Genomic DNA, 27,058 nt, shown 5'->3' with positions numbered 1-27,058 from the left:
AATACTGAACCAAGTCAAGTATGCGGCATTATTTTTTCTACTATTCATTAATTTAATTGTGAGTGGAAAGGCAGATTTTTGCTAGAGATGTGTTTATGAGAATGATAACTGGAAGGCTGTGGCAAATATATGTACTTTATGTACAATGCATATACATCCAATTTCTATCTATCTATCTATCTATCTATCTATCTATCTATCTATCTATATGATGTATTGGGGGGGGGGTGCTTTGGTATTCCAGGGACAGCTATAGCACACCCAAAGCGCCACCTGACGGACTCTTGGGGGGAGAATAAATATGAAAGAATTGGAAATCGAGCGCATTTCCCCGAGGTTTTCCTCGCTAGATTTTACATTGAAATGATTAACCGGAAGTAGCTTCGTTTCCACCCAGTAGCTTGGCAGCTGATATGACAAAGCCCGCACAGTCTGTGAGGAGTTGATGCTGTGGTGGGTGAAGACAGTAGACGAAGAGCAGTGGCAACATCACGGGACTATTTGACTTTTTTCTTGTTCTTTTTGTTGTTGTTGTTGTTGTTGTTGTTATCAAGACCATCGTCGCTTTTTCCCTCCTTCAACCACTTGCCTAATGAGAAATAATTTGTTTCCTTTATACTTCGGTTTTTCTATTAGCGAGTTAACTCTCGCCCGGAGTGACTGATGACCGACCACCAAAAGGTGAGGATATAGCAATAGCAACTCAAATTTTTATTTATCACAGTGTCAGTTTATGTCATCTATCTGGGTTGGACACAACATGTTCAGTGCTGATAGATGAAACTTGTGCAGTTCAGATTCAGATTCAAACTCCCTCACTTTCTTTCATGCCAAGTACGTACTCGAATGTTCACTTAAATCCCATAATCCAATTTGTAAAATTAAGATTTTACCCGGATTTAAAAAGTTATGATCTATCTATCATCTTAATTCCCCTTGCTGTACTTAAATGATTTATTTTTAATGACAAAACATGCTCTCGAAGGACATAAGATACTCTTGCACACCAATAAACTCAACAAACTAAAATAATAATAATAATAATAATAATAATAATAATAATAATAATAATAATAATAATAATAATAATAAGGTAGTTCAAATTAGATTGACACAATCATAAAAGTATTAATTTAATTTTAATTATTTTTGTGGTAGTGTTGAATACTGAGATGCCCAATACACATAGTCCAAATACTTTTGAGCCTCCAAAAATTGCTAACTGATAACTGCTCAGTGTTTCCCACAGATCTGAAATCTACTTAGTGGGTGGACTCCGGTGGAGGGTGGGGGTGGTGGGGGTGTTCCCAGTCCTGCTACTTGCGTCTCTTCTAACCTCATGATCCACAAGTGAGTGACGACAAACTAATGTTACATGTGGTAAATCTGGTCCTGACACGTTTTTTTTTTAATATATACATATTTTTTGTAATTACATTTTTTTGAAATCTACTTAGGTGGTGGCCAGTTTACTTGGGAGGCCTGCCCAAGTAATAACATGGTGTGAGAAACACTGTTAGTTTGCACGTTAATCATAGTGGTGCATATAAACAAAATCATTTAAAAAAATAATCTCTGTCCACATACTATACCCAGCTGTTGCATCAACACCAACTGTGACAAACCAGTTCTTTCTACTATTATTTTGATGGGAAAGTGCAAGTCCTTACAGAGCAGCAACTTGCTGAATTTAACAACATGCTACATGTGTCATCTGCCAACACCAAATCAATGGGAGTCACAGCATGTTACGTTGATCGATAATGCCAGTTCTTGGTGTGATCACGAATGGTCACAAAGGTTAAGTGACAAGGAAATCCTCTTTTCTGAAGCTGCCTCACCAAGATACAGCATTGTGTTAGGGAGCATTGCATTGTATCCAAATATTGTTTGCTTCATTAAATTACTTTATTTAGATTGTCTACACTGTAGTGTCTGGGTAAATGATCCCGTTTTTTTTTTTTTTAGTGTTGTCTGGGTGAACTCATTTAGGTCAATTTTCTCCCATGCTACTCCAAAAAGCCTCACAGCTACACTTCTTCCAGCACTTGCCTTCACCAGACTGTTGCATTCTTCATTTCAATTGCTTTTCCAGGCCTTTACTGCAGCCTCTTTCAGTTCTTCTTTGTTTTTGGGGGTTTCTCCCATCAGTCCCCTCTTCAGGAGGTAAAATGCTGGCTCAATTGGGTTAAGGTCTGGTGATTGACTTGGCTAGTCGAAGACCATTGCAGTGTTGGCAGTGTGTTTTGGGTTATCTTGTTGCATAAAAAAGCTTCTCCAGATCTATTTTGATGTAAAATGCCAGTCAAAAAACATGCATAAAAAAGAGTGTGGTCAACCTTCCTTGCGCCATGGACTAGGCGAGTCAATAAAAACAAATAAAAATAAATTACTGTCTAACGCACCACTTAGCCTTTAGAATGACTGCAGATGCTGTAATAGTGGAAGCTGTGCGCTTTCCACAAACTCCAAAGGCTTGTCTTTTAATACTAGCCACCGGCACCATGTTTGAAGTAAAATCGCTCCTCGCAGTTGTACAGTAGGTGAAAAAAAAAAATCAGCCGCCGCCAATATCCTAGGCCCGGGGTCGGAAACCATAAAGTCTCATAAAGAGCCATTTGAACCGTCTCCTTTAGGAAAAAAAAAAGCCGCAAAACATTTTTGATATTTAAAGTGGGAATATCAGTGTGTGTGAATATAACAATATAAATAAATATTTGTAAAATATTAACTAATCAAAACATTTATTTTACCTGGTTAATGTAATTTTTCCTCTGCAGACCCCTGTACCAGGTGACTGCTTATCTCCTCCATCCAATCCAATGAGTAGGGGGGTTGCTCCAGCAGGGCAATGTTATTCTCCGCCAGGAACTGTCAGATGCTCATGGCAGAGCAAAACTCATAAATCTATCTAAGTTTGAAATCTATTTTTTTTTTTTCACGCCAGTCCTGCAACTTTTCCATCACGCCTCATATCTACTTAGCATATCAACACAGGTTATTTAACAGTGCCAATCAAAATTTCAATTGTTGTTGTCAAGATCCCACTTGAATGATGGTTTTGCCTTTAAGATTTGCATAAAGGTGTAGTGTTACATATATTCATCAATGCATAAATAACTTGATTAAAGTCAAATCTCATTGCGGTTGGTATATTGTTGTTTCACCAACCCTGCAATTCCGTGTCTCGCTCAATATTATGTGAGACGGGAGCTGTAAACACATTTGCTGATTTTCATCCAGCGTGTATCGAATGCATTACGAGACAAACCTCACTTGCATTTGATGGATTACTGGAACATTGTGTCAATGGAATGACAATGTGTCATTGTTAATATTTACCAAAACAATAGTAACTATTACTACTGCAGAGAATATATTTTGTTTTTGCTTATTGTTCATTGCTTCATGGAAAAAATTTCACTACGCCAGTGGTTTTCAAAGTAAAAATGTTGCATTGCTCTTAAAAAAGAAGACCTTACAGAAAAAAAACAAAGGTCAAATTTTGATTCAGCACCCCCAAAATTATGTAAGAACAAGTAGTTCCATAAATGCAACATTTTTGTTGTTGTTGACCAGTGTAATAATTCATTTAATGAATTGATTTCGTCAATGATTGTCCCATGCTATTTTTTTCTTTTAATGAATGAAATACTATGACATCCACTGTAAACGTCCAGAACTCAGAATCTGTCTGCCTAGGCCTCCATCAAATCCACCAAAATCACGCTACACCACCTACGCCACTTGATAGACCTGGTTTTACCGAGTCTAAAATCACAAATCTCGTGGCAGATCACTGCGCCGGAACGCCCAAGGAGGCCTAGTGCGTCTACCAAATTCACAATATATATATATGAATAAAAGTAAAAATAAATAAAAAATGATATTCAAATAATAACTATAAGAAGGAATGTGGAAATAATACAACAATAAATATTTAAATAGAACATGGTTTCTTTCATCGCAATTCAAAAAGGACAATGGTACTGTCTGTACCACCTGTAACATTACATAGGTAAAAAAAAAAAAAAAGTCAGGTAACTCTTACCAAACAACATAAATGGGTATATTTGAGGCAAGGAGCGCGGTTACTGCATTTTTGTTAATAAAATATTAAGTTTCTATCGTACCAAGTAGTGCATTTTTCAACACTTCTAGCTTGCTAAAATAGAACATTGAGTAAATATATATTTTTTAAATCTCTCACATTTTGGGGGTGCTTGGATTTACTTTAGGGTCCGGTGCTTAAGCACCCTCAGAAATGGGCTACACATGGACATCAAGTAACCACTGAGTATAGGAATTTCACATTTCCAATTATTGATTTTGTGTTGGGAGGAAAATGCAATTAATCACCTGTCCACTTTTTTGGACGTTATGCATTGCTGGCTGTCTTTGAACTGTAACTCATACTATTGCTACACTATGCTAGTGAACAGATTTGAGTAAATTGTGAGGAACACTGGAGCCGTAAAATGCTGATAAGCGCTTCTAAATCAGGCCAGTGTTGGATGTATACTCAAGAAAGCCGTCCATTCAACTGTCGATAAGATGTACAGTACTATCGACAAAGTACATTTGAAAGAGAATCTCTGTTGTTGCTGGTTGAAGTCAGTCAGAATATACTGTACAGGAGAGAGGTTATACTTGAATGATCTCAAACATAGTAGAGATTGTAAAATCTATATTATTATTATTTTTTGGAAGCCTAACATATTTTTTCCCATGTTTACAGAGTTAACGAAAACACTTGGGGAAAAATCCTTACCAAAGTTGTCATATTTATTCAAATTCTCTCTAATGCAAGTTGTCATAATGTTGTGAGTCACTGCAATGGTTATGTTAGTATATGTTATTGCTATTTGTTATTGTTATTTTTAATAACAATATACTGTATGCAAATCGACACTGGATGCAGATTTAAATTATTCAGAATCAATTAAGTGGCTATATGCCAGTGCTGTGACCCCAGACTCTCAGTGGTAAAAAAAAAATTTTTTTGCAATATATTAATAAAGGAGCACATCAATTCACACAATAAATGTATATGTGTATATGGCAACATAGTGTAACATAAACAGTTTAAATGACTAACTAATTTCAGCTTTGACCTCAACTTTAGGCTGATAAAAATGATTAATATTTTGTTTGTGTTGTTCTTTGCTCTCGCATGATACAGGAAGTACACATTTTATCCTGTCTGTCAAAACCTACAAACCCAAACCACCTGAACTAGATAATTATCTCCAGTTGGATCTGTCTGCAGGTCTGTCTCTGAGGAAGGTGTCCACCTCATGTCAGTGATGTCACATCATTGTGTGATCCCTTTGCCATTGCAATGACAGATGTCTAATCATCATGTCAATCGTCAGGCAAAAACTATACAGCATATTCTTGTCTCTGTTTTTTCCATTGAAGAGACTGCCGCTGCTACCCATTTGGGTGCCCTAAGCTTAAAAGTATGATGTTGCCCCCGAATTGTTTTTATTTATTTTTTTCTGCTGGGTGCGGGACATTTCTCATGCAAGGATAATAGTTTGCATGGCTAAAGTAGCACTAAGGAACTTTTCAATCTTAATCAAATATTTACATAATTCTTCTGATGAAACATCAACTTAAAACTATTTGAATGGTACCTTTGCCATGGTCTGAGGGCGTCTGTATCATTTTTACTGGCACTAAGCAACTTTGAGGAGGATGGTAAGGAACACTGCCACACAAAAAACTACAAATGTGCTGACTGCTTTATGGCATACATCACTTCCCCCTTTCCTCATTCATTACAAAGACAGAAGACAATTTGAATGTTGACGCATGATTGCTGCTTTCCTGACAGAGGCTACAAAACAACTGAAAAGTTTTGTCTGAGGAGACAAGAGAGGAGACAAGAAAGAAAAAGGGAAGCGACCCGGATAAAAGGACAGTCAAGGATCAACATTGGCCCGGCTTTCACTCGCAAAATAACGACGCAATGCGCTTGTTCTCATGGGAGATGCGGTCTTCCTTCAGGCATAATATTACCTCTTTTGTCCATATGGCGCCGCCATAATCAACATGAATTGAAAGTTCCTTAATGTTGCTTTAAAGACCCAACCCCAACGTTTTGTTGCGCCATGGACTGGTTCAAACAAGTTTTCGCAGACCAGCAATCATTCGCAATTCACTCGGGTTGGGGTGATCAAAAAAAATGACACGATAGATTCCTGCTTTGGTATGGTGGCTGCATGGCTACTTAGTAGTGGCTAAACTGCTAAAGGTACGTCAGAAGCATGTGCATGCTTTCCACATGTTGCTCCACCAGCTGGTTCAAATGATTCAACAGGACTGTTGTGTTAACTGTTTTTGAGTACTTAGCTTGCACAACATCTTCATTTACTCCACGGGATACAGCCCCAAATGGGACAAGGAAGAACGATCTTGTCAAAATGGTTTCATCTTGGGAAGATGACGCCAAGTCATGGCTTGTTTAGCTGCGTGTTCGGTCATTGTTTACTTCTTGTTTCTTTTACTTTCTGTTTACGTCTTCAATTTGCAAACTGCAGGAGAGAAGGAAAACCAGCACTCTGATTGGTTGATGTCAAGCCCTGTCATTGTGATATCACAATCCTTAATCATGTAGCACGGAGCCCTATTTATATTGCCCTTTGGAAAGTAATCATGTCAAGACAAATTCCTTGTGTGTTTTTATATACTTGGCCAATAAATCTGATTTAGGAATGATTGAGCCGTGTGTTGATCAGAAGTTAGGCCTCGATGACTATGCTTCCACGCCACAGCAGAGCTCACAGGTGCAGAAAAACAAGTAATTCATTTGGCTAAGTAGAAGAAAAACAGGCAATAGCAGCCACCTTATTAGCTCCTCCCAAGGGGAATTCACATACTGACCAGCTTTCAAAACTCCTTCGACTTCAGACTTCCTCCACCTCTTTTTGCTCTAATGAGCTGCATCTTTTTCAGTGCCATGTTGCGACACAGTGTGGTATTACTATACATTCACACTTGTGTGTAACCCATTAAAAATAATCATATGCGGTACAGCATGTAACTGAGTATAAAAGTAACTGAGCAGACATTTAATATTGTTATTTGTTTAAAAGTTAAAGTTTTGTCAAACAATATGCCGAAAACACAGTCAGATTCGGATTCTGACTTTGGATGGGTGGATTAAACTTCTCTAAAACGCACACAAAAAGCTAGATTTATTGCTCGCACAATGTGCTTTATACTGTAATCATGACTTTAGTAAAAACAAAGCAAACCAAAACAAAGAGATCACAACACATCACAAAATTCTGCTACCGGTCTATAAATCACTGAATGGTTTGTGTCCTGAATATATTCAAGAAATGTTGATTGAATACAAACCCAGCAGGGCTCTGAAATCTGCAAACTTGGGTCAATTAGTGGAATTCAGAGTTCAAAGTAAACATGGTGAAGCTGCATTTAGCTGTTATGCTGCGCATAAATGGGATAAACTGCCAACAGAAGTGAAGTCAGCCCCGAGTGTAAATGCTTTTAAATCCCCTACGTTTGGAATTTATCCAATTACACTGACAAGATGACATTTTATGCTGATTCATTCAGACTGACTGGACTGATTTGGATGGAATGAAATCTTGCATTTTTCATGAAAGGAACTCACCGTTGCAAATGCAAGTTTTTTTTGTAACCTAACCAAAGCAAGAAGAAATTGTTCTTGATAAACTCTTTCATTGAACCTTTTCCACAGTCCCTGAGAATCAAAGAGAAATGCTTGCAAGGACTGTAAATAATGTTTGGAGAAATTGTAGGGTTCTGCTACATAAAAAATGAATGTGGTGACATTGAAAGGAAACCTTAACAAACAGAATGACAAAGTACTTGATGAAAAAGCGTTGTTCCCATCAAAATATTCCTTATGACTGATGATTTCATACCAGTACCATACACCAAGTTATGCAGGCACACCATAATCAATCTGTTGAATATGGTAATACTGTCACACAGTGAGGTGCAAATTTGGCAAACATTTGCAAAATGCCACAATGGAATTTTGAGTCAACTGTTTAGGGCGTTAATGGCAAGAGGGAACAATCTATTGGAATGTAAGGTGTTTTTTTGTGTCCATAGTTCAATAGCACCTATCTGCGGGAAGAACCTGTAAGAGGTGGTGGCTCGGATGTGGAGGGTCAGAGAGAATTTTGTCTGCTCTTGTCTTAGTTCTTGCTGCATGCAAGTCCCCAATAGAGGCTAGGGGATTACTGATGATTTTCCGGTAGTGCTAACTGTCTGTTGCAGCTGGATTTTGGCAAATCCAGGTCCATAAAGTAAAAACGCTGCAACAGTTTGGCTTTAGCCACAGGTACTACTACACAAGTGGCAGTTTTGAATGTGGCAAAAACGTAAATTATATATACACATGTTCCTATAAAGCATTTCTTATTTTCATCTTTACCTGATTTTGTGTGCTGTTTTTTTTACGCAATGTCACAATTTCAACCTTTTGCTCCTCTCTACAGAAATTCCCCCACTGATGGCAGCGATGACGAATGAGACGTGGCCACACCCATCATACGTGCCCCATTATCTTCTCCGTGGTGATCCTTTTGCCTCGAGACTCTCAAAAGAGGCGGACATTGTTGCTGCTTTTTATATCTGCATTATAGGTCAGTTACTTATTACGGAAATGTATTTTTCTTGAGCTCTTCAAAAAATGCATTCAGGGTGAGTCAGAACATTTCCAGACCTTGGCTTCACAAACCCATATACCAAATGATGTGTCCCCCTTCAATGACAGTGTGCCTTATAAACAACCATCGTCCTGCAGCGAGAGTTGTGGGAGGACAACTTGTAGCTGCTGCCTTACAACATGACACCATACTTGTTAACAAACGTTCAAATAAACAGTGCCAGGAAACGAAAGCCGCTGTAGCAAATGGCTCACCTCTACTTTCAGTGTCGCACAGAATTGTTTCTACATCAGAGCCCTCAGGAACACGCCACGGTCACCTTTGTTCTGTAAAGGTAGCAATTACTCACAAGGTTAGTTACTTAGTTTTATGTTACCTCTACACTGTTAACCCAAATAAGTTAGCAGAACTAAAAAAAAAAGTGAAGTGAACGGAGTTAAAGTTTTCCAGAACTTGAATGGTTTGATTTTACCCAATTTAATTTTACGTGACAAAGGAAGCAAGGGAGTGAAAGAGCTACGTATATTGTTGTTTTTTTCACATGTGATTAATCATCCAGCTTTTCTAAAACATTGTGTCAATATTGACCTGTCCTCAGCAAAGTGTTTATTAAAAAAAAAGAAACAATAATCTGGTGTGAGCACCGCTAGGGGTCTATCTCTGCATGCCAGTGGGCGCCGCCATAATCAATGTAAACTGAAAGTTCCTTAGTGTTGTTTTAAGGGCTGTTTGGAGAACCATTAAGACTGTTCAGAGAACGTTAAGAAAGGCTGTGACTTTGAACGAACCCTGACGTGAAATCAACATTTGCTAGGGTCACAAACCATCATCCCTCAGTGGGATACAGGCTACACACAGACAACTGCTTCATACTGTATTTGCAAGTTTTTTCAACAAAATATTCTCCATAACAGTTATACAGTTATACAATAGTGCTTTAAATACACGTTACTCTTAAGTTTGTTGAGAGATGATTCGTAAGATTCGAGGGACTTGCATCATGCGGCCATGTTTGTGGTCCGTTATCACGAAATAGACACTTAACAGAAACAGTGTACACAAATAAAGCTATTCTAATGTTGCTATTGGATGAAGTGTGCAGTTACTATGTTTAATAAGTAGATGAATAAACAACACAGTGCTGATATTTCTTGCACCTTACAGCATCTATATATTTCAAGAATGTCATTTTACATGCACGAGTAAACTAACTCTGCCAAGTATTTTAGCAATTAGTGCTCACTGGTGGTCATCACACCTGACTGCCAGTTTGTTAAACGCCACCTGAGACAAAACGTGCAGGACCGAAAAATCTATCTTTATTTGCTTTGGTGGCGTGGCACTGTCTTGGTCTCCTGCTGTGTTAATGACTGCTCATTTTGCAGAAACATGTGCCAGTGAAAGCTGTTTGATCAAGCTGAATTGACTAGAGGGAAGCATTTTTGTCAATGGCATAATGTGCATTTGTTGTATACATTCTTCCTTCAGAGAAGTCTTTTCTATATTTCCAGTTAAAGAAGGCTGCTTCACCCTGTAGATTTAACCGTGCTTGCCATTCTTGATGGTTATCATTTCTTCAATGCACAATGCGCTAGTGTTGCGTGTGTGTGTGCGTGTGTGTGTCAGTGTAACCATTTGTGATGCCATGAAATATGTTTTAAGTGTTAAGACAAAGAATGCCAGAATGTCAAAATTAATAATGAACACATTTCTCTCTCTAACAGGTATTTTGTCTGCAACAGGGAATGGATATGTCTTGTACATGACCATCAAACGCAAAACTAAGTTAAAGCCTCCAGAGCTCATGACTGTGAATTTAGCCATCTTCGACTTTGGCATATCAGGTACTTTTTACATCTTTGTTGGAGTGTCAGCAATGCAACAACAACACTGTTTAAAAAAATAAAATAATAATAATAATAAAAAAATAAATAAAAAAAATAAAAAATATTTATATATATATATAAAGTGAACATTGCTTAATAGATTTTGATTTACGGTAAATCAGTGTTACAAACTGTTTGAACGAATACATAACAAAATACTAAATAGATGTACTGTATATATATATATATATATATATATATATATATATATATATATATATATATATATATATATATTTATTTATTTTAATGAATGAAGTTGGTGACGTAGTGGAGTGGAGGGTTCGGCGATGTGTATGATGAACCACCTAAATGTGATGAAGTGCTAACTCCATGAGGGAAAATGGAATCCATGCGTTCTTTGTAGGTGCTTGCGAGTGCATCACACTTCATTAAGTGAATGAATTTTTAACTAACTCTCATTTGTTTTTCCATCTTACCAATCATATTGTTGACCTGATAGCAACACCGCGCCCATTTGTTCATTCCAAACGGTCATGTCTGTGTTTTACTGATGAGCAGTCGGATACAGACAGACAGACAGATCTCTAGCTAGGTGCCGGTAGCTAAAATATAGATGGACGGACAGACATGAGCAACGCGACTGAGCTATTATAGAAAACAAATGCAATAATGAAATCTAAAATTGAAAAATAATGAAATCTAAAATTAAAGAAATAAAATAAATAAAATAGACGATAATAAACTGAAATTACATTTAATGTTTGCAAAACTAATTAAAACAAACTAAACTACAATTATAGCAAATATGTCCTTCATTTTCATCTTTGACACAAAATTTCATACATAAGCCTTTTAAGGTAATCTTAAATGTATTTATTTTGGCTCAACCTGTTTTACAATAGCTGTACGGCCGGCGTATTGCCGAGGGGAGGTGAAGGTAATGCTGCGCATGCAATCAGGGCCAGTTTGTCGAGGCTGTTGAGACACACTAAATGAATGCAATAAACTAAAGGAGCTGAAGTCCTTTATTTGCATTTAACTATGTCATATAATTGCCGAATATTTAATAAATAAATATAAACACACTGGATAAGTCTTTTAAGAAGCACACCCTAACTCAATGCAGTGGCCTGTCGAGAGCAGCTGACGCTAACTTAGCATGTATATGTGCAAACCTAGCGGTCTGTCCTGTTTAGCAAGCAGCATATTGCGGCAATACACCGGCCGTTTGGCACACCGAGGTTTGAACGGGAGTTGTAGTTCACTTACTATGTGTTGCGTAGAAATTTCATCATCGGGAATCTATCTATCTATCTATCTATCTATCTATCTATCTATCTATCTAGCTAACTAATCTATAAAATCAAAACATTCACATGTAATAAATCTGATTTTTTTTTATTGTAATACAGATTAATGGATTACTTGGGTTTGTCAAAAGTGCTGTACATGGGAAGAGGACCTTGGGCAAAATAAATATCACATATTAAATTTCAATATTTGAGGCGGGGGGAAATCACAATTACATTACTTTTCAAATGAATTCAAGATCTTGAAACTTATTTCATGTGTTGCATTACACACACATTAATAAACTATTAAACTGTGGGGATACAACCTAATGGTAAAAGGAAGCGGCATTGGTAAAGAAGTAAACCACAACTTCACTGTAGTGTGAGACATTTTCAAGGACTGTAAATAAAATGTAGATGAAAACGATACTATCAATCAATGAAACAATGACAATAATCATGTCAACATGTACTTTCTAACAACAACCATAGGCATGTAAAGCTCAAGCACCAACATAAAACGACATTGCGTGACGATTTGGCATGCAGTGTTTTTTGAGATTTTTGTTTGTGCTAAACAGTACATAAATGCCGCCACTTCTTGTCTCTGGAAAGCTAAATTTGTGTGGGAAAATTTCAAATGAAATAAAGGAAAAATGTATGTTTACCAGTCTGCTTTTACATGCTGCAATTTCTTAACACGAATCAGCAGGTCGTAACTATTTCTACAGTTGTTGTGAATTAGAAACTGTAGAAAATTGGTTTGGAGTCTCAAGCCTGACTGTAAGTGCTGCATTCATCTTTCGTTTCACTTACTATTCAAATGTTTATTACCATTCTTGAAATCTTGTGGGAATGTAGGTCATTTAGTTTTCTCATTTGTGTTGGAGAGCTTTTGCTTATTTTGTATCATTATGATAAGATGTCAATCATGTGGTTCTTTGTGGAATGATGCCGTATTCACACGGATGAGAGGGTTATTCAAATACCACACATTGTGAATCGAGTCAATCTGTTGAGGAACCCAAACATGTTACGTTGCCCTTGATCTGGTGATTAGCGTGTGCCCTAAATATACTGTAGGTGGCCAAAACATGCCTAATTGAAATTCAACTGCACTAATAAACTTACCATCAGAGGGTGCTGGAACTGCACAAATGGAAAACAATCGATCCTTTTTACATCACTAGTGCATACGCTACGTTATGTAGTATGCCATTCTTTTGTTTGCCTTATTATGGCTTGAAGTGCACAATTTAATTCAGGGCCTCAAACATAATTCCCGCCTGTAGTACAGAACATTTTAAACAAATTGAGGATGCCAAGTCGAATAAGAATCCACAAATGTAGATGTTATGGTATTTTGCATACAGTGTATTTTAGGAACAATTCGTGAACCTTAAGTTACCAATGGACAATGTGCTTGCAATTAGTATTAGGTCATGCTTGCTTTTCCACACCTCATATACTTTAGTACATACTTTACAGTTTGTCCTTAGCATGGCTTGTTTATATGGCTTCATTCCTGGCACAGGGAGATGCGTATGTGCGTGTGTGTGTGTATGGTTCTGATCAACTCCAGCTTGGTTTAAGGAACATTAGATATTGATTTTAAGTGGGATAAACCGTGGGTCTGAGTATTATGGCTGACATCCTAATGCGTGTTCTTGATGTTTATTGATATTCCGCTCTGCGCTATTGAGGTTTTTAGTCAAATAGCCGCAATATAACAAGAAATCGCCTTTGACTTCAACCCTTGTGGGTAAACAAGCTTTTTCGATAAGAAACCAATCATGTCAAAGGAATATTATCATTATTATTATCAAAGTATATCAGCGGACATTTCATGAGAAACCACGTGCGGGAAATTTCATGCTGGTGGGGCACAGGTATCAGATTAAGCTTGACAAATTTATGAGCCAAACAGAGTGGTATGATTGCCATTAAATTACCAGGCATAAAAAATGGTTTTAACAATTATATCCACATTCTTTTCGCTCACATATTGAGCCATGAGGAACATTTTTTGCAACGATCGACAGAGAATATCCAATGTCACAGATCTTCTTTAACTTGTATTGTTTTTCATCCACCACAACATACTACATATTTATTCGTCTTAATGCCCTTTTTACACTGTTGCAGTGCACTGTCGACCATTTCATTCATTGTATTGTGTACCGTATGCGACAACAACACGCCCAGCGTTGGCGTCAACCTTGAAGCAGTTGTCTCTTGTACAGACACAATAGGGTTCATTATCACCAAGAGCGGAGAGGCAGGGTACGACAACTGAACTTAGACCCGCCAGCTAAATTGCAGCTATTATATTCAATTTGAACCACGTAATGTTATTTTGTACATTTGTTCAGCGGCATTGTTGTGTTTAACTCGCCTTACTTCGGTGCAGACAAAATGGGTTTGGTAATATTATCCTAGTGTCTTAGTAATAGTGTAACTGATATTACATGTGACACACAGCAGCAAAGGAAATCATTAGATTTTCCTGGAAGTATACGTACAACAGGTTGGTCAATGTAAAGAACTTCATCGCTGTGGTCTTTGTTTGTCTCTAGAGTTGAATCAATTTAACAAAGACAGTTTTGTGTGGTGGGCTAAATGCCCCAAAAGAATCTGCCCATGTGTTTGCCTCACGGCTACTTTCCAAGCAGTTCTGTCTGACAATACTTGTTAAATATTTTGCCTTGTGACTGATGACAGTATATTGACAATTTGACCGTGAAGATTATGGGGATACACACGATTATTTTGATTGAGATTGAAATCACGATTAATAAAAGGATTATTCATTGGTTTTAAAACTTAATATTTCTTTCAACTACTAAAGATCAACTACTCAAACCTATGATCATAGCCGTACGCCCATTCATGCCTTCATGTTGAACACTTTATTCTTGAACACTACTCTTTTTGTCAAGTATAACATAACTTTATAAATATATGAAATTCAAGCCTCATTTTGAAACTTAAGCATTACATTACCCTCTTTTATGATACTTATTTTTATATTATCTTATTTTCACAAGTCTGGGGACTTAGTGGGCTAACCTGGGACCTCAGGGATTGTATTTTGTGCTATGTCATGTGGAAATGTGTGTTGGTATGGCAAAATAAAATAAAATAAAGTCCTTGGATATATTTGTATCCTGAATTTTGAGGAAAAAAACTTAAGTGAATCTTTTGAACTAAAAAAAAGTTGAAATAAAAAAAAAGGTAAATAGAAATACTGTACAGTATACAAAAACACAAATTGCAAAACAAATACTGGGTGTTCCTGCACGTTTTTGCCTCTTAGGGGCAGTCTGGTGCCGTGCATCCATGGTGTACACGCTTACAATCAGAAAAGAAGAAAGTTGTGGTTGTATTCTATTGAAATACCTCTTTTTTTTCACAAATTGGGAAGAATTTGTGCCGTTGAGTACTAGTAGTGTTATCTTATCTGTGGGTATGGATGTGTTTCCACAGCATTTGAAGGATTTTTACTCCCGAAGTTAATGCTAACTTCTGTTAGTATTTGAGTGGATCATCCATTTACTTGCATTAGCATTAGCGCTAGGTTCGCGATGTGTTAAAAACGAAGCATGTTTTGTATTTAAATACCAGTTGTATGTAATTATCCTTATTGTGTGTTTAGTTTTACAGTTAACTCCAACTAGAGTGTCGTTAAGCACCTTAAAGGATGCTTAGGGATGGCAGAATCGCACTGATTCATTCTGGGCTAGCTGCAAGCTACATGGTGCATTCAGGGTCTTTTCACAAGGTAGAGAATTTGTAAACATGCTACAGCGTTCTGCACATTAATTGTTTTTCTTCGGTCATTGCGTTTTAATGATGGAGAGAAGCCAAAATCGAAATTGTGGTAACATTTCGGTTAATCGTCCACATGACATAAACCCTGCTAAACATTAGAATGTTTTCACTCAGGGGGAGTGGGTAGGCTTCTTTGGGTCCAGTACAGCCGAGAACAAAGTGCACTGGTCTGCTATATACCATACATATAATATTGCATTTTACATCAACACCTAACCATATTTACAATTTCTTATGTATCAATGGATGAAATAGTGACGCTTGTGATGAAAATTTTAGCAGGCGGCACCACTCCCTGGGTCAATTTATTTGAATGAGCTCACATTCATTTGAATGGAGAGGCTACCTTTCCAAGTTGTTGTCACTCGCGACTCATTGGCCTTAAGGCTGCGGCTGGAGGATATCTTCATCAATTTGGAGACTCTTCTCAAATTTTGTATTTGTATTAGTGTGTTTTTACACACCTGTAAAATCAAAGGGTTGAAAGTATAAATGACAGCATAGCCATCATCATCATATTTGTCAATAGGGAATCTAAATGGCTGTCAAAACAAAGACGGAAATGGGTCAAATATTCAAATTATTCACAACAATGTCATATGTCAGTGTCAGTAATTAACCTTATACGAACGAATATTTAAATTAGACTCTTATCAGTCTTATCACACACAAATCATTTCACATTTTTACTCACATAAATGACCTCACATAAATCTGCACCACAGACAGAATAAACTCAAGATAACTGTTGTATTTTTTGATTAAGCTGCGGGTTTGCATCATATGATGCCACTGACCCAACTAAACAAGTATTTATTGTGCTAGCGATATGAGCTATGCGTCACAAGACACAGAAAAATGAATTACTTGATGTCTGTCGTATTAGAGCTTTATACACAATGATGCTGTTTTATGTTGGCACAATGTTTCTCATATATACAATGTGTGGTCACCTAAGAGCTTATTACTTTTTGATATAGTGATCTAGACACTGATAGACCAAGGAGCGTTCGTCCCATTCGAAAATCCAAAATTTTAATGTACGGGCTATTTGGTCCCTGTACGACCGATGTCAGAGTTTGGTCCGCATTGCCGTCAGTAAGTCGAATTCGTTTCCAGTGAAGGTTGGACTCCGCCAGGGCTGCCCTTTGTCACTGATTCTGTTCATAACTTTTATGGACGGAATTTCTAGGCGCAGCCGAGGCGTTGAGGGGATCCGGTTTGGTGGCTTCAACATTGCATCTATCTCTGCTTTTTGCAGATGATGTGGTGCTGTTGGCTTCATCAAGCCGTGATCGCCAACTTTCACTGGAGCGGTTTGCAGCAGAGTGTGAAGCGGTTGGGATAAAGATCAGCACCTCAATCCGAGACCATGGTCCTTAGTCGGAAAAGGGTTGCATGCTCTCTCCGGGTCGGGGATGAGATCCTGCCCCAAGTGGAGGAATTCAAGTATCTTGGGGTCTTGTTCACGAGTGAGGGCAGGATGGAGCGGGAGATCGACAGGCGGACTTTGTATCGGTCCGTTGTGGTGAAGAAAGAGCTGAGCCGTAAGGCATAGCTCTCGATTTACCAGTCGATCTACGTTGCTACTCTCACCTATGGTCACAAGCTGTGGGTCATGACCGAAAGAACAAGATCTCGGATACAAGCGGTCGAAATTACTTTCCTCCGCAGGGTGTCCGGGCTCTCCCTTAGAGATAGGGTGAGAAGTTCGGCTCAGATTCCTCCTGGACGCCTCCCTGGAGAGGTGTTCTGGGAATGTCCCACCAACGGGAGGCTTTTCCGGAAAGCTTGCTCTGAAAATGTCATTTGCGCACATTTAGAGGCACTGTTGTCGTCTCACCCCGTCACAATAAAGGTGTCTTGACACCTGGAATGTGCAGGAAACGTGTCACGACGATGTGCCTTCCTTCACAATGAACATGTTAGCATTTTAGCAAGAGTCCACGTCCCTAGCCTGGAACTCATTTGGGGTTTGACAACTTTGACAAGACTGACATTGATCAAAATATCAGTATCTGTCATTATGGAGTGAGACATTTGTGTGACATAAATATTAACCAAAAATAAATGAAAACACCCTATAATGCCTGGATATAATTTGGATTCCTTGTATATTAAAAAAAATACCACTACTACTAATACTAATAATAATAATAAATGCAAATTATTTAATATAAAAAAAATTTAAGTAGTGAAAATAGTTACTTGCATGATAACGAGTTACTTTTATTATGAAGTAATTCAATTGCTAACTCATTTACCCACTCAATTACTAATTACTAACTTTTTTGAGCAAGTAATGAGTAACTATAACTAATTACTTTTTTAAAGTAACATTCCCAACACCGTCAGTGTTGGCAAATGAAAGTAGTCGAAGGTTATCCAGATGAGAGGATGAGGGACAATATAAATATGTTGGGTAGGTTCAGGAATTAGTCGTGCAGGTCTTTCTTCCCTTTTCAACAGAGTTGATATGATGCTGTGATGCAACGCTTGTGTGTTCTAAGGAGCAACACAAAAAGCCTGGTACGCAGGCGTCTGTAATGATGTGCTAATTAATACATTTATATATAAATATTTTTGGGGTCAAAAGTTCAAGTTGTCAATAATGAGCTCTCTTGGAGTTAAAGTATGAGTCCATGCGGTTCACAGGGAAATAAAAATACCTAATTAATTTAACTGGTTTTAATATTGATATGCAAATAATGAGTTATGCTTATCTTTCGGCTGTTTATACACAGGCCTAATGTACATTTTTCTTAAGCTTTTTAATTGAATGTCTGTTCAGTATCCATTATCTTTGGCAATTGTGAGTATGTCAACAAATGTATGTTTACAGTTATCTTTAAATATAAGTAATTTATATTTTGCAATTGTTGGAGGAACTTGAAGTCATTCTTGTTAATTAATAAAGAACAAATCTGTTTTATTAATGCAAATCAAAACATAGGAATAAGTATATTAAACTAATAAAATTACTAATCTTTTTTCCCATACTTTTGCTCTTTACCCTTCTGCTTCTTTGTCTCTCATGCATACTAACATCGTCGTCCTTGTCAAAACATTATCACACATCTATCCATTGTTTTTCCCCATTTCTCCTTGTCGATTGTCTGTTTTTCTTTTACATCCCTTATATTCTGCTACCCCTGTCCTTTAGTGACAGGAAAGCCCTTTTTTATTGTTTCTAGTTTCTCCCACCGTTGGTTGTTTGGTTGGGAGGGCTGTCAGTTCTATGGATGGGCAGGCTTTTTCTTTGGATGTGGGAGCCTCACCACCATGACTATGGTCAGCCTGGACAGATACCTCAAGATCTGCCATCTAAGATACGGTACGTTACTGATTTGGGCTTTGTGTTTGTTGATATTAACTTACCAAGATCATCAATAACTGAATTGTTCACAGTAAATTTTGTAGAGTAACAGAGTCGATTTGGTCCCACTCTAAACAGAGTAAACTTTACGCTTGGAAGAGAGTAAAATACTCAGTAGTATTTTTACTGTGTACGAGAGAATTGGTTAATCCCATGACAAAAACCTAGTAAAGTTTTTTCCACTTCTAAGTACATTTTAGAAATACATTTTTTGAGTACATTTTACCAGTTTATTTTTTTTTAAGTTACACTAGGGTTGAAGAACAAACTCACAATATTCAGCTTGGTTGACTGCCACTCTACCACCTGAGCCATGCCACTGTTTGCTAACAATGTTTTTGGTCTTGGAGGTACGAAAGTTCTAGCTCACGAGTGATTTACTGACAAAGTAGGAGCAGCATGGCTCAGGGAGTAGATTGGCTGTCTCCCCACCTGAATTGTGGGTTTGCTCCTCAACCTTTGAGTGACCTTATTAGTATTATTTTTAAATAAACTAGTAAAATTTTATCAAAATCTCTCCTTGCAAAATTTACTTAGAATTTCTGAGTGAACAATCTTTAATAGTTTTTTTCATGGATAGGCAAATTTTCTTGTACACAGTAAAAATACTTAAATACTAAATATTTTACTCTCATCCAATTGTAATTGTATTTTACTCTGTTTAGAGTGGGACCAAATAGACTGTTTTGAGTCAAATTTACGCTACAAAATTTACTGTGCACCTCATGATCTTTCTTTAATGTGTAGGGACATGGTTGAAACGACACCACGCCTTCCTCTGTTTGACCTTTGTGTGGATATATGCCGCCTTCTGGGCCACCATGCCCCTCATAGGCTGGGGAAGCTATGCCCCAGAGCCATTCGGGACCTCCTGCACCCTGAATTGGTGGCTGGCACAATCCTCTGTGTCGGGACAAAGTTTTGTAATGTCTATCCTCTTCTTCTGCCTTGTGCTACCAACTGGCATTATGGTCTTTTCCTATGTGATGATTATCTTTAAAGTCAAGTCTTCTGCAAAAGAAATCTCACATTTCGACGCCCGGATCAATAACAGTCAAAACCTTGAGATAAAACTTACAAAGGTATGTGCAACAAGCATATTTTTAACGTCATTATAAACATAGGTGGGCGCTTCCGTCAGCCCGTTGTTGACGGATGCCCAGCTTTGCGGCAAGTGCTTTATAATGTGAAGCCTTGAACCGGGTCAGTACAGACAATCATGCTTATTTTTACGAGACCTCACATCATAAAGCACTAGCCAGAAAGCTGGGCATCTATCAAACGACGAGCTGACAGAAGTGCCCCCCCTCTGACTATAAAGATGATTTACAGTAAGTCTAAATGTTTATGTGTATGTGTTCAAACCTAGGTAGCCATGCTGATCTGTGCGGGATTTTTGATAGCCTGGATTCCATATGCAGTTGTGTCAGTCGTGTCGGCGTTTGGGGAACCAGACACAGTACCCATACCTGTGTCTGTCATTCCTACTTTGCTTGCCAAGTCCTCAGCAATGTACAACCCAATCATCTACCAGTTAGTGGACCTGAAAAACTCCTGTTCACCCCTCTGCTTGAAGGCCCTGGGGAAACGCAAGCATTTTCGAAAGCCCAAGTAAGGGTGTATTTTTTGGTTATGTTAATTTCTGACAAAAAGTAAAATGTTCTATCTAGAATTTTACCCTTTTCTCATGGTTATCTGATTGGGTGTGGGGTCTCATGAAAGTTCAACACATTTTGAATTAATTTTCAAATTAATCACAAAGCAGGTAAAGTGATCTGTTTCAGGGGTCAAGCTTTTGTTATGATATAAACCAAGTAAGAATGAGTTAATTGTGAATGGGCATACACAAAAATCTAAACACTAAAATGATGGAATAAGAGACAAACTAGAGGGAGAGATCAGCTCACGTCGAGGCTATTTCCCATCTCACACACTTACAAATGATATACTCCAAACTTACAAGTGAAAGGTTAATTGTATTCATTTTGATCTTCGTAAACACTGAAAACACTGCATGTGCCAAGTCCTGCTCGGGAAGAGAAAAAAAATAAATTTAAACTTTCAGTTTTTATGGCTAAAACTATTAATGATTTTTTTTAAAAGTCATTAACCGTGCCACTCTTTGTTTAACGACTCAACTTAAAGCACATGTACTGTATGTGTATGTGTTTGTAAATATATATCCATCCATATTTATTCGGGGTCGGGAGGGTAGTAGGTTTAAAAGGGAACCTAAGACTTCCCTCTCCCCAATCACTTCTTTCAGCTCTTCCGGGTGGGTCCTGAGGCGGTGCCAGGTCAGTCAAGAGACTAATGCCCAATCCCATTACTTCCTCTTCACCCTGCACCCATTGTCTCGTTTATCTCCCCCCTCTCCCTACTACTTCTTTGGGGAAGCAAAGACAAAAAAACTCTCTAGGAATTGGGAACGTATTATCGCTATCCAATCTGCTACGATGTCACCTCGAGCCGCCGCAGCTGTGTGCTGGTTGTGACATAACGGACGCGACAATAGTGAGCGTTTACCAAAACACCAAACTTCTCATTTTAGCTTAGGAGAGTGAGAGTCCATCCGTGCTGCAGAAGAAACTCATTTCTGCCGCTTTTATCTGTTATCTTGTTCTTTTGGTCATGACCTACAGCTTGTGACCATCGGTGAGGGTACGAACGTCGGTCAACCACAACGGACAAATACTAAACCTGCATCACTATAGACACTGCACCGATCTGCCTGTCACTATCCCGCTCCATTCTTCCCTCACTCATGAACAAAACCCCAAGATGCTTGAACTTCTCCTCCACTTGGGACAGGCAGCAATCCCCCACTAGGAGAGTGCACTCCACCTTTTTCAGACTAAAAGAAATGTTCTCAGATTTGGAGATGCTGATTATCATTTCAACCGCTTTACACGTGACTGAACTGCGGACTTTGTATCGGTCCTTTGTGGTGAAGAAGGAGCTGAGCCGAAAGGCGAAGCTCTCGATTTAGCGGTCGATCTACGTTCCTACCCTCACCTATTGTCACGAGCTATGGGACTCAAGCGGACTAAATGACTTTCCTCCGCAGTGTGTTCATACTCTCCCTTAGAGATAGGGTGAGAAACTTGAGTCATGCCGCTGCTCCTCCACTTTGAGAGGAGTCAGTTGAGGTGGCTAAGGACACCTCCCAAAAGAAGTGCTCCGGGCATGTCCCACTGGCCCTGGGAACGACCCAGAACCAAAGAGACTATGTCTGTCCTGGAAACGCCTTGGGATCCAGTCTGAGGAGCTGGTCGAAGAGAATAGGAGAGGGAAGTCTGGGCTTCCATGTTAAAGCTGCTGCCCTCGCGACCCAACTCCAGATAAGCGGCAGATAATCGATGGTTGGATGTGAACTGTTCCAGTGAGCGTTAGAGATCGCAACTTGATAAAGCCAGCAGTACCAGAGATGCACTACTGAGGCCACCAGTACCAGTTTTTTTTTATACAATTGTGGTTTCTTACTCTTTTACGGATGTCTGACTTTTGCGCTTTCAGGTTCTACGCAATTTCTGGATCACTGAAGGACACACGAGCCACGAATGAAGCTCATGTTGAAATGTGAAACCTGCGTACAACTTCTACTTAGGACAGTTTGTCTTCTTCCCAATACCCTGTGCCCTATCAACTACAATGACATTGCCAAGCTTCTACCATTAACCCTAAATCGTGATTACACCAGGCTTGTCTACACCTACACTGAACCTTGATGTCCTTCCTGCCGTTCCCCAGTTCATTCTCTTCCACCACAAAAATAACTTTCCAGAGTGCTTTTTAGTGGGTATGTAATGAAATGTCTTGACTCAATTTTGCAGTATTGTACGCAAACATATTATTAAGACACCAGATTACTGTCTCCTTAAAAAATATTGACTCAGGAATCAATACGTTTTGCAAGTATAGTATAGGAAGATTTCATTGGAAGTTAAATGTCAGGTATGGGCCAATCAAATATTACACTAATGATTGACAAATTCAGAGTTGGCAAATCCAGGTCCTGAAAGTAAAAACCTTGCTACAGTTTGGCTTTAGCCCCAGGCGTTAGCTAGCAAGCTCCCTAGGTCCTGAAAGTAAAAACCTTGCTACAGTTTGGCTTTAGCCCCAGGCGTTAGCTAGCAAGCTCCCTAGCTAGCTCCCGAGGTGCTAGTTTACCTGCTAGTTAGATAGCTAGCTAGCACCAGGGGCGAAAGCCAAACTATGGCAGGGTTTTTCATTTCTGGACCTGGATTTGCCACCTCTGGATGGGTTTTATAACAACATTGCTAATTAAGATTAGATAACAATGGTGTCTCATATTATTGACATCCAACCTTTTACACCAAATCAAAGTAACTGGTGAGTATTCAGATACGATCTTGAAAAAAATAACACACCATACAAACATATGAGTGCACTTTATTTGCAAAATGACTTAGAAAGTGTATAGTTTCACACATACTGTATGTTTGTAGATTGTAAATTGAAAACACAACTCCATTAATGGGAATAGGTAATCCTGTGTTTAATTCTGGGATATTCCCTTTCATGATGTAAGGGATTGTTTTGGGAATGTTTTGATGATTGAATGCATTGAAATTCAATTAAATAATATCATAAGGCAAATGGGATATAAAGCATCACGTGGAGGTGTAATAGCTTTTATCTGCTTTGCTGTACTTAAGGCACTGACAATCACCGACAGCTAGCATACTTCTGTGTTGTCAGATTCTGCTTATTTCAGTACTAATTGGAGGTTAGAGAATCCTATTCTCTAAAAAACGTCCTGACCCGACTCTCCATTTTAATGGTTAAAACTTCCCTTAGCCAGATTTTTAAAAGTGGTGTTTGCACGACTACCATGTCAACATTCTCTCATTTGTATTTTTACATGAAATAGTTTGTTAGTTACACAATAAAGCCAGGTGCACTAAAGCCAATAATCGGGCAAATTTTGAGCCTGATTTTCCCAAGTCAGCAAAAGCCAGGTAATCACATCACAAGAAGATTTTTCTGACTGATTATCCTACCAACCATTTCGAAGTTGAGATGCCGACACTCATTAACGTTAAACCTACTCAATATTCACTATCCCCATGAAATCCCTATGTAGATGGCCACAGATTCCATGAAGGTGATGTGAAACTAAGTCGATTTTGCTCGCTCCCACCATGGCGCAAAAGCAAAATTACAAACACCAAGTCTAACCTGCCTCTTTGTAGAGTCAGGCCAAGCGGCGCTGAATTTGCACTTTTGTCACAAATATAGAGCACTTAGACTGAAGGAAATTTATATCAAGCTGCTTTATAGAAATATTATTTATATTTATAAATAATGATATACTTTATAGAAATTAGAGTGGACACTGTTTAAGCTTGATTGAATGGATCTGGGAATTATTGTGTGTTACGCTTCATGGCACTAAAGCCCAAAATCCATCAGTTCTATTGCAAATGTAATCCCGGTGAAACTTACATAACACTCACATCCAAACAAGTTGTAAATGGTTACATTTTGAATTATCTCCAACAGGCCTTGTACGGATTCTCTCAGCTTTTTTTGACAGTTCCATGTGAAATACTCCTAAAACCTTTGTAATGTGATATGATGTGTTATTTCTTTTTTGTCATGGAACTGCAGAGCTGATTTTCTTTAAACTGCTTAAAGGTGTACATCACTGTTTTGCTGAGCCTTTTGCAAAAGTGCTATAATTAGCTGTTGTGGATAAGTTTCCCACCATGTGTCAACACTAAGCACACTTGCCAGTCTGAAGTGTTTGGAGTTGGGCATCTTCCACTGTCTTTAACTCTTTGACTGCCAGACGTTTTCAGAAACGGGATGTCGCCAGTGCCAGCCGATTTAAGCATTTTGACTGATCTTTCAAGGTCCACAGAAAATGTTGTGTTTGGACTATGGAAACACACATACGACCAAATGAAAGATTGGACTCTCATCTTTCATCAGAAAAAAAAGTTTGTTTCTACCTTATTCCGTTCTTCAGTAATCAACAATAGAAAATGGTTACTTTCACCGAAATGCTCTGTTTTGAAACAAAAAGCGGAGAAAAAGAGCTTTTTGTGAAACAATGTTATTTCATGCACTCTAGTGAATTATACACTTCTTTTTGTCCATGAATGATGCCACAAACACCTAAATAGTGCTTTACTTCTGTAATACACCACCACCAACAATGAAAAAGTGTTTTTAGTTTGCAAAATACGTTTATTTCCATTCAACAGTGTAACAATTTGACAAAACAATTTCGCAAACTATTTACAAATGTGTGCAACTGTGGTACTATTTACAATTATGTGGATGTTTCAAATACAGTTTTTCTTTTTGTAACGCTCTCCTGCGTGCAAGGAGAGGGAGCAGGGTTTGCGCAACAGATTACTTTCACTTTCCATTGTCTGTTTCGTGTGCAGACGGCCTTTTTTTCCGGGGAATAGCAAGTAGCAGACTGTACACACTCCTCCGATGAATACGCATTGGACTCGGGGCACTCTTCGTCGTCCGATTGAGCGTCCGCCTGAGCGTCCGCCTGAGCGTCCGCCTGAGCGTCCGCCTGAGCGTCCGCCTGAGCGTCCGCCTGAGCGTCCGCCTGAGCGTCCGCCTGAGCGTCCGCCTGAGCGTGCTCGGTTGTGCTCCGCGTTTTCCGGTGTTAGCATCGCTAGCCCGTGAACCTTTATGACGTCGTCATAGCCGCCGCGTCAGCGCTTCCAACTTCGGCGTCAACCTCGGAGTCACCATCATCATCATCGATGATGATCATCGTCGTCATCAATGTGCTCTTTAGCGTTGGTCGATGCTTTTCGTCTTTGAAAAAAAATGCTCGAGCGTGAGCTGCAAACCGGTCGCCATGTTCTCTTCTCTCATTATGGCTTCTTCAGCCATTGTCCCCACAACACTCTAGCTCCGCCTCACGTCTTCTACTGACGCCTACCCAATCTTGTCAAAAGAGAGTCATCGCTGCCCTCTAGGGGCCAAAAATAGTCATTAGGCTCACTAGACCTGCTTGAAACTTTCACCACAGCTGGGCAAGGCTTTACTCCACCCGTTAAAAAAAAATTTAAATGGGTGGACGTCTTTTAACGTCTTTGGCGCTCCTCCGTAGGTTTTTGCAAAACGTCATTTAACATCTTTGGCAGTAAAAGAGTTAACACCTGACTGCCACTGAGCCTCTTGTCGTATTGCTGTTTGCTTTGATTTCAACAAAACATAAGCAACAATTTCTGAGTTGTCATATATACAGTGGTACATGATTAATGTTAAATATTTTTGTTTTATGTGGTAGCTATGTAGGAATGATACTGCACTTTTCTGTGACATCATGTCACAATGAATATGAATTACAAGAAAATTCCTTGATGTCATTAACTCTGTTGTGCTTTGACCTGTATTTAAGTTTCAGTAACACCATCTGATTATTACGCAAAATATGCAAAACCTGCTTAAATTTAGAGTGATAGTTAAAATCACTCTAACAACAGACGAAGCAGCCTCCTACTTTCTGATGTCACTGTAGCTCATCAGTGTCCTTTATCATTTTAGAAGTTTTTATCGCAAAGTAAATTGTGAAAATGTTACATGTTTTTACGAAATAAAGAAATTATTTACTGACTAATGCTTGAGTGTCAGCATTTTCTTTCTCATTGTCTCAGTTATTCACCACCATAAATTTTCACTCTGTAAAAAAATTATAATAGGACCACTTATTTTTTGTGCTTTTCTTACACAACCCAGGGGTATGGTAGCCATCAGGAAGTTTGAGAGTTTTCTGGACGGCCGGTCTATTCCAGGGCAAAAATCGTCATTGTTATTATACACAGGTGCGTGTTATTCACAGGATTTCACCATATACTATTGTGTACTAATAGACAGTGGTGGCAAATCCAGGTCCAGAAAAAAAAAACCTTGAAACAGTTTGGCTTTAGCCCCTGACACTAGCTAGCTAGCTCCCCAGCAGGTAAACAAGCACCATGGGAGCTAGCTAGGGAGCTAACTAGCTAGCACCTGGGGCTAAAGCCAAAATGTGGCAGGGTT

The 27,058-nt window shown here is 38.6% G+C and overlaps 1 protein-coding gene across 1 annotated transcript; it reads left to right on the top strand.

Annotated features, from left to right (window-relative positions):
* The first annotated feature begins 453 nt into the window (after positions 1–453).
* On the top strand, positions 454–26,639 carry opn5 (opsin 5). The gene is made up of 7 exons (XM_077553663.1): positions 454–681; positions 8,502–8,648; positions 10,397–10,516; positions 18,809–18,979; positions 19,769–20,103; positions 20,391–20,632; positions 22,538–26,639. The coding sequence occupies exons 2-7, from the start codon at positions 8,516–8,518 to the stop codon at positions 22,602–22,604; spliced, it is 1,068 nt and encodes a 355-aa protein (XP_077409789.1). The 5' UTR covers positions 454–681; positions 8,502–8,515; the 3' UTR covers positions 22,605–26,639.
* The last annotated feature ends 419 nt before the right edge of the window (positions 26,640–27,058 follow it).

The sequence above is a fragment of the Vanacampus margaritifer genome, chromosome 19 (assembly GCF_051991255.1).
Source record: "Vanacampus margaritifer isolate UIUO_Vmar chromosome 19, RoL_Vmar_1.0, whole genome shotgun sequence".
NCBI classification, from domain to species: Eukaryota; Metazoa; Chordata; class Actinopteri; order Syngnathiformes; family Syngnathidae; genus Vanacampus; species Vanacampus margaritifer.
The sequence above is the reverse complement of the archived record's forward strand: the minus strand, read 5'-3'. Positions and strand labels throughout refer to the sequence as shown.

Excerpts from the sequence above, each read along its gene's own strand:
- opn5 (XM_077553663.1), top strand. The coding sequence starts at position 8,516 with ATGGCAGCGATGACGAATGAGACGTGGCCACACCCATCATACGTGCCC. Across the intron at positions 8,649-10,396 it reads TTTTTATATCTGCATTATAG|GTATTTTGTCTGCAACAGGG; the intron begins GTCAGTTACTTA and ends TCTCTCTAACAG. Across the intron at positions 10,517-18,808 it reads CTTCGACTTTGGCATATCAG|TGACAGGAAAGCCCTTTTTT; the intron begins GTACTTTTTACA and ends CCTGTCCTTTAG.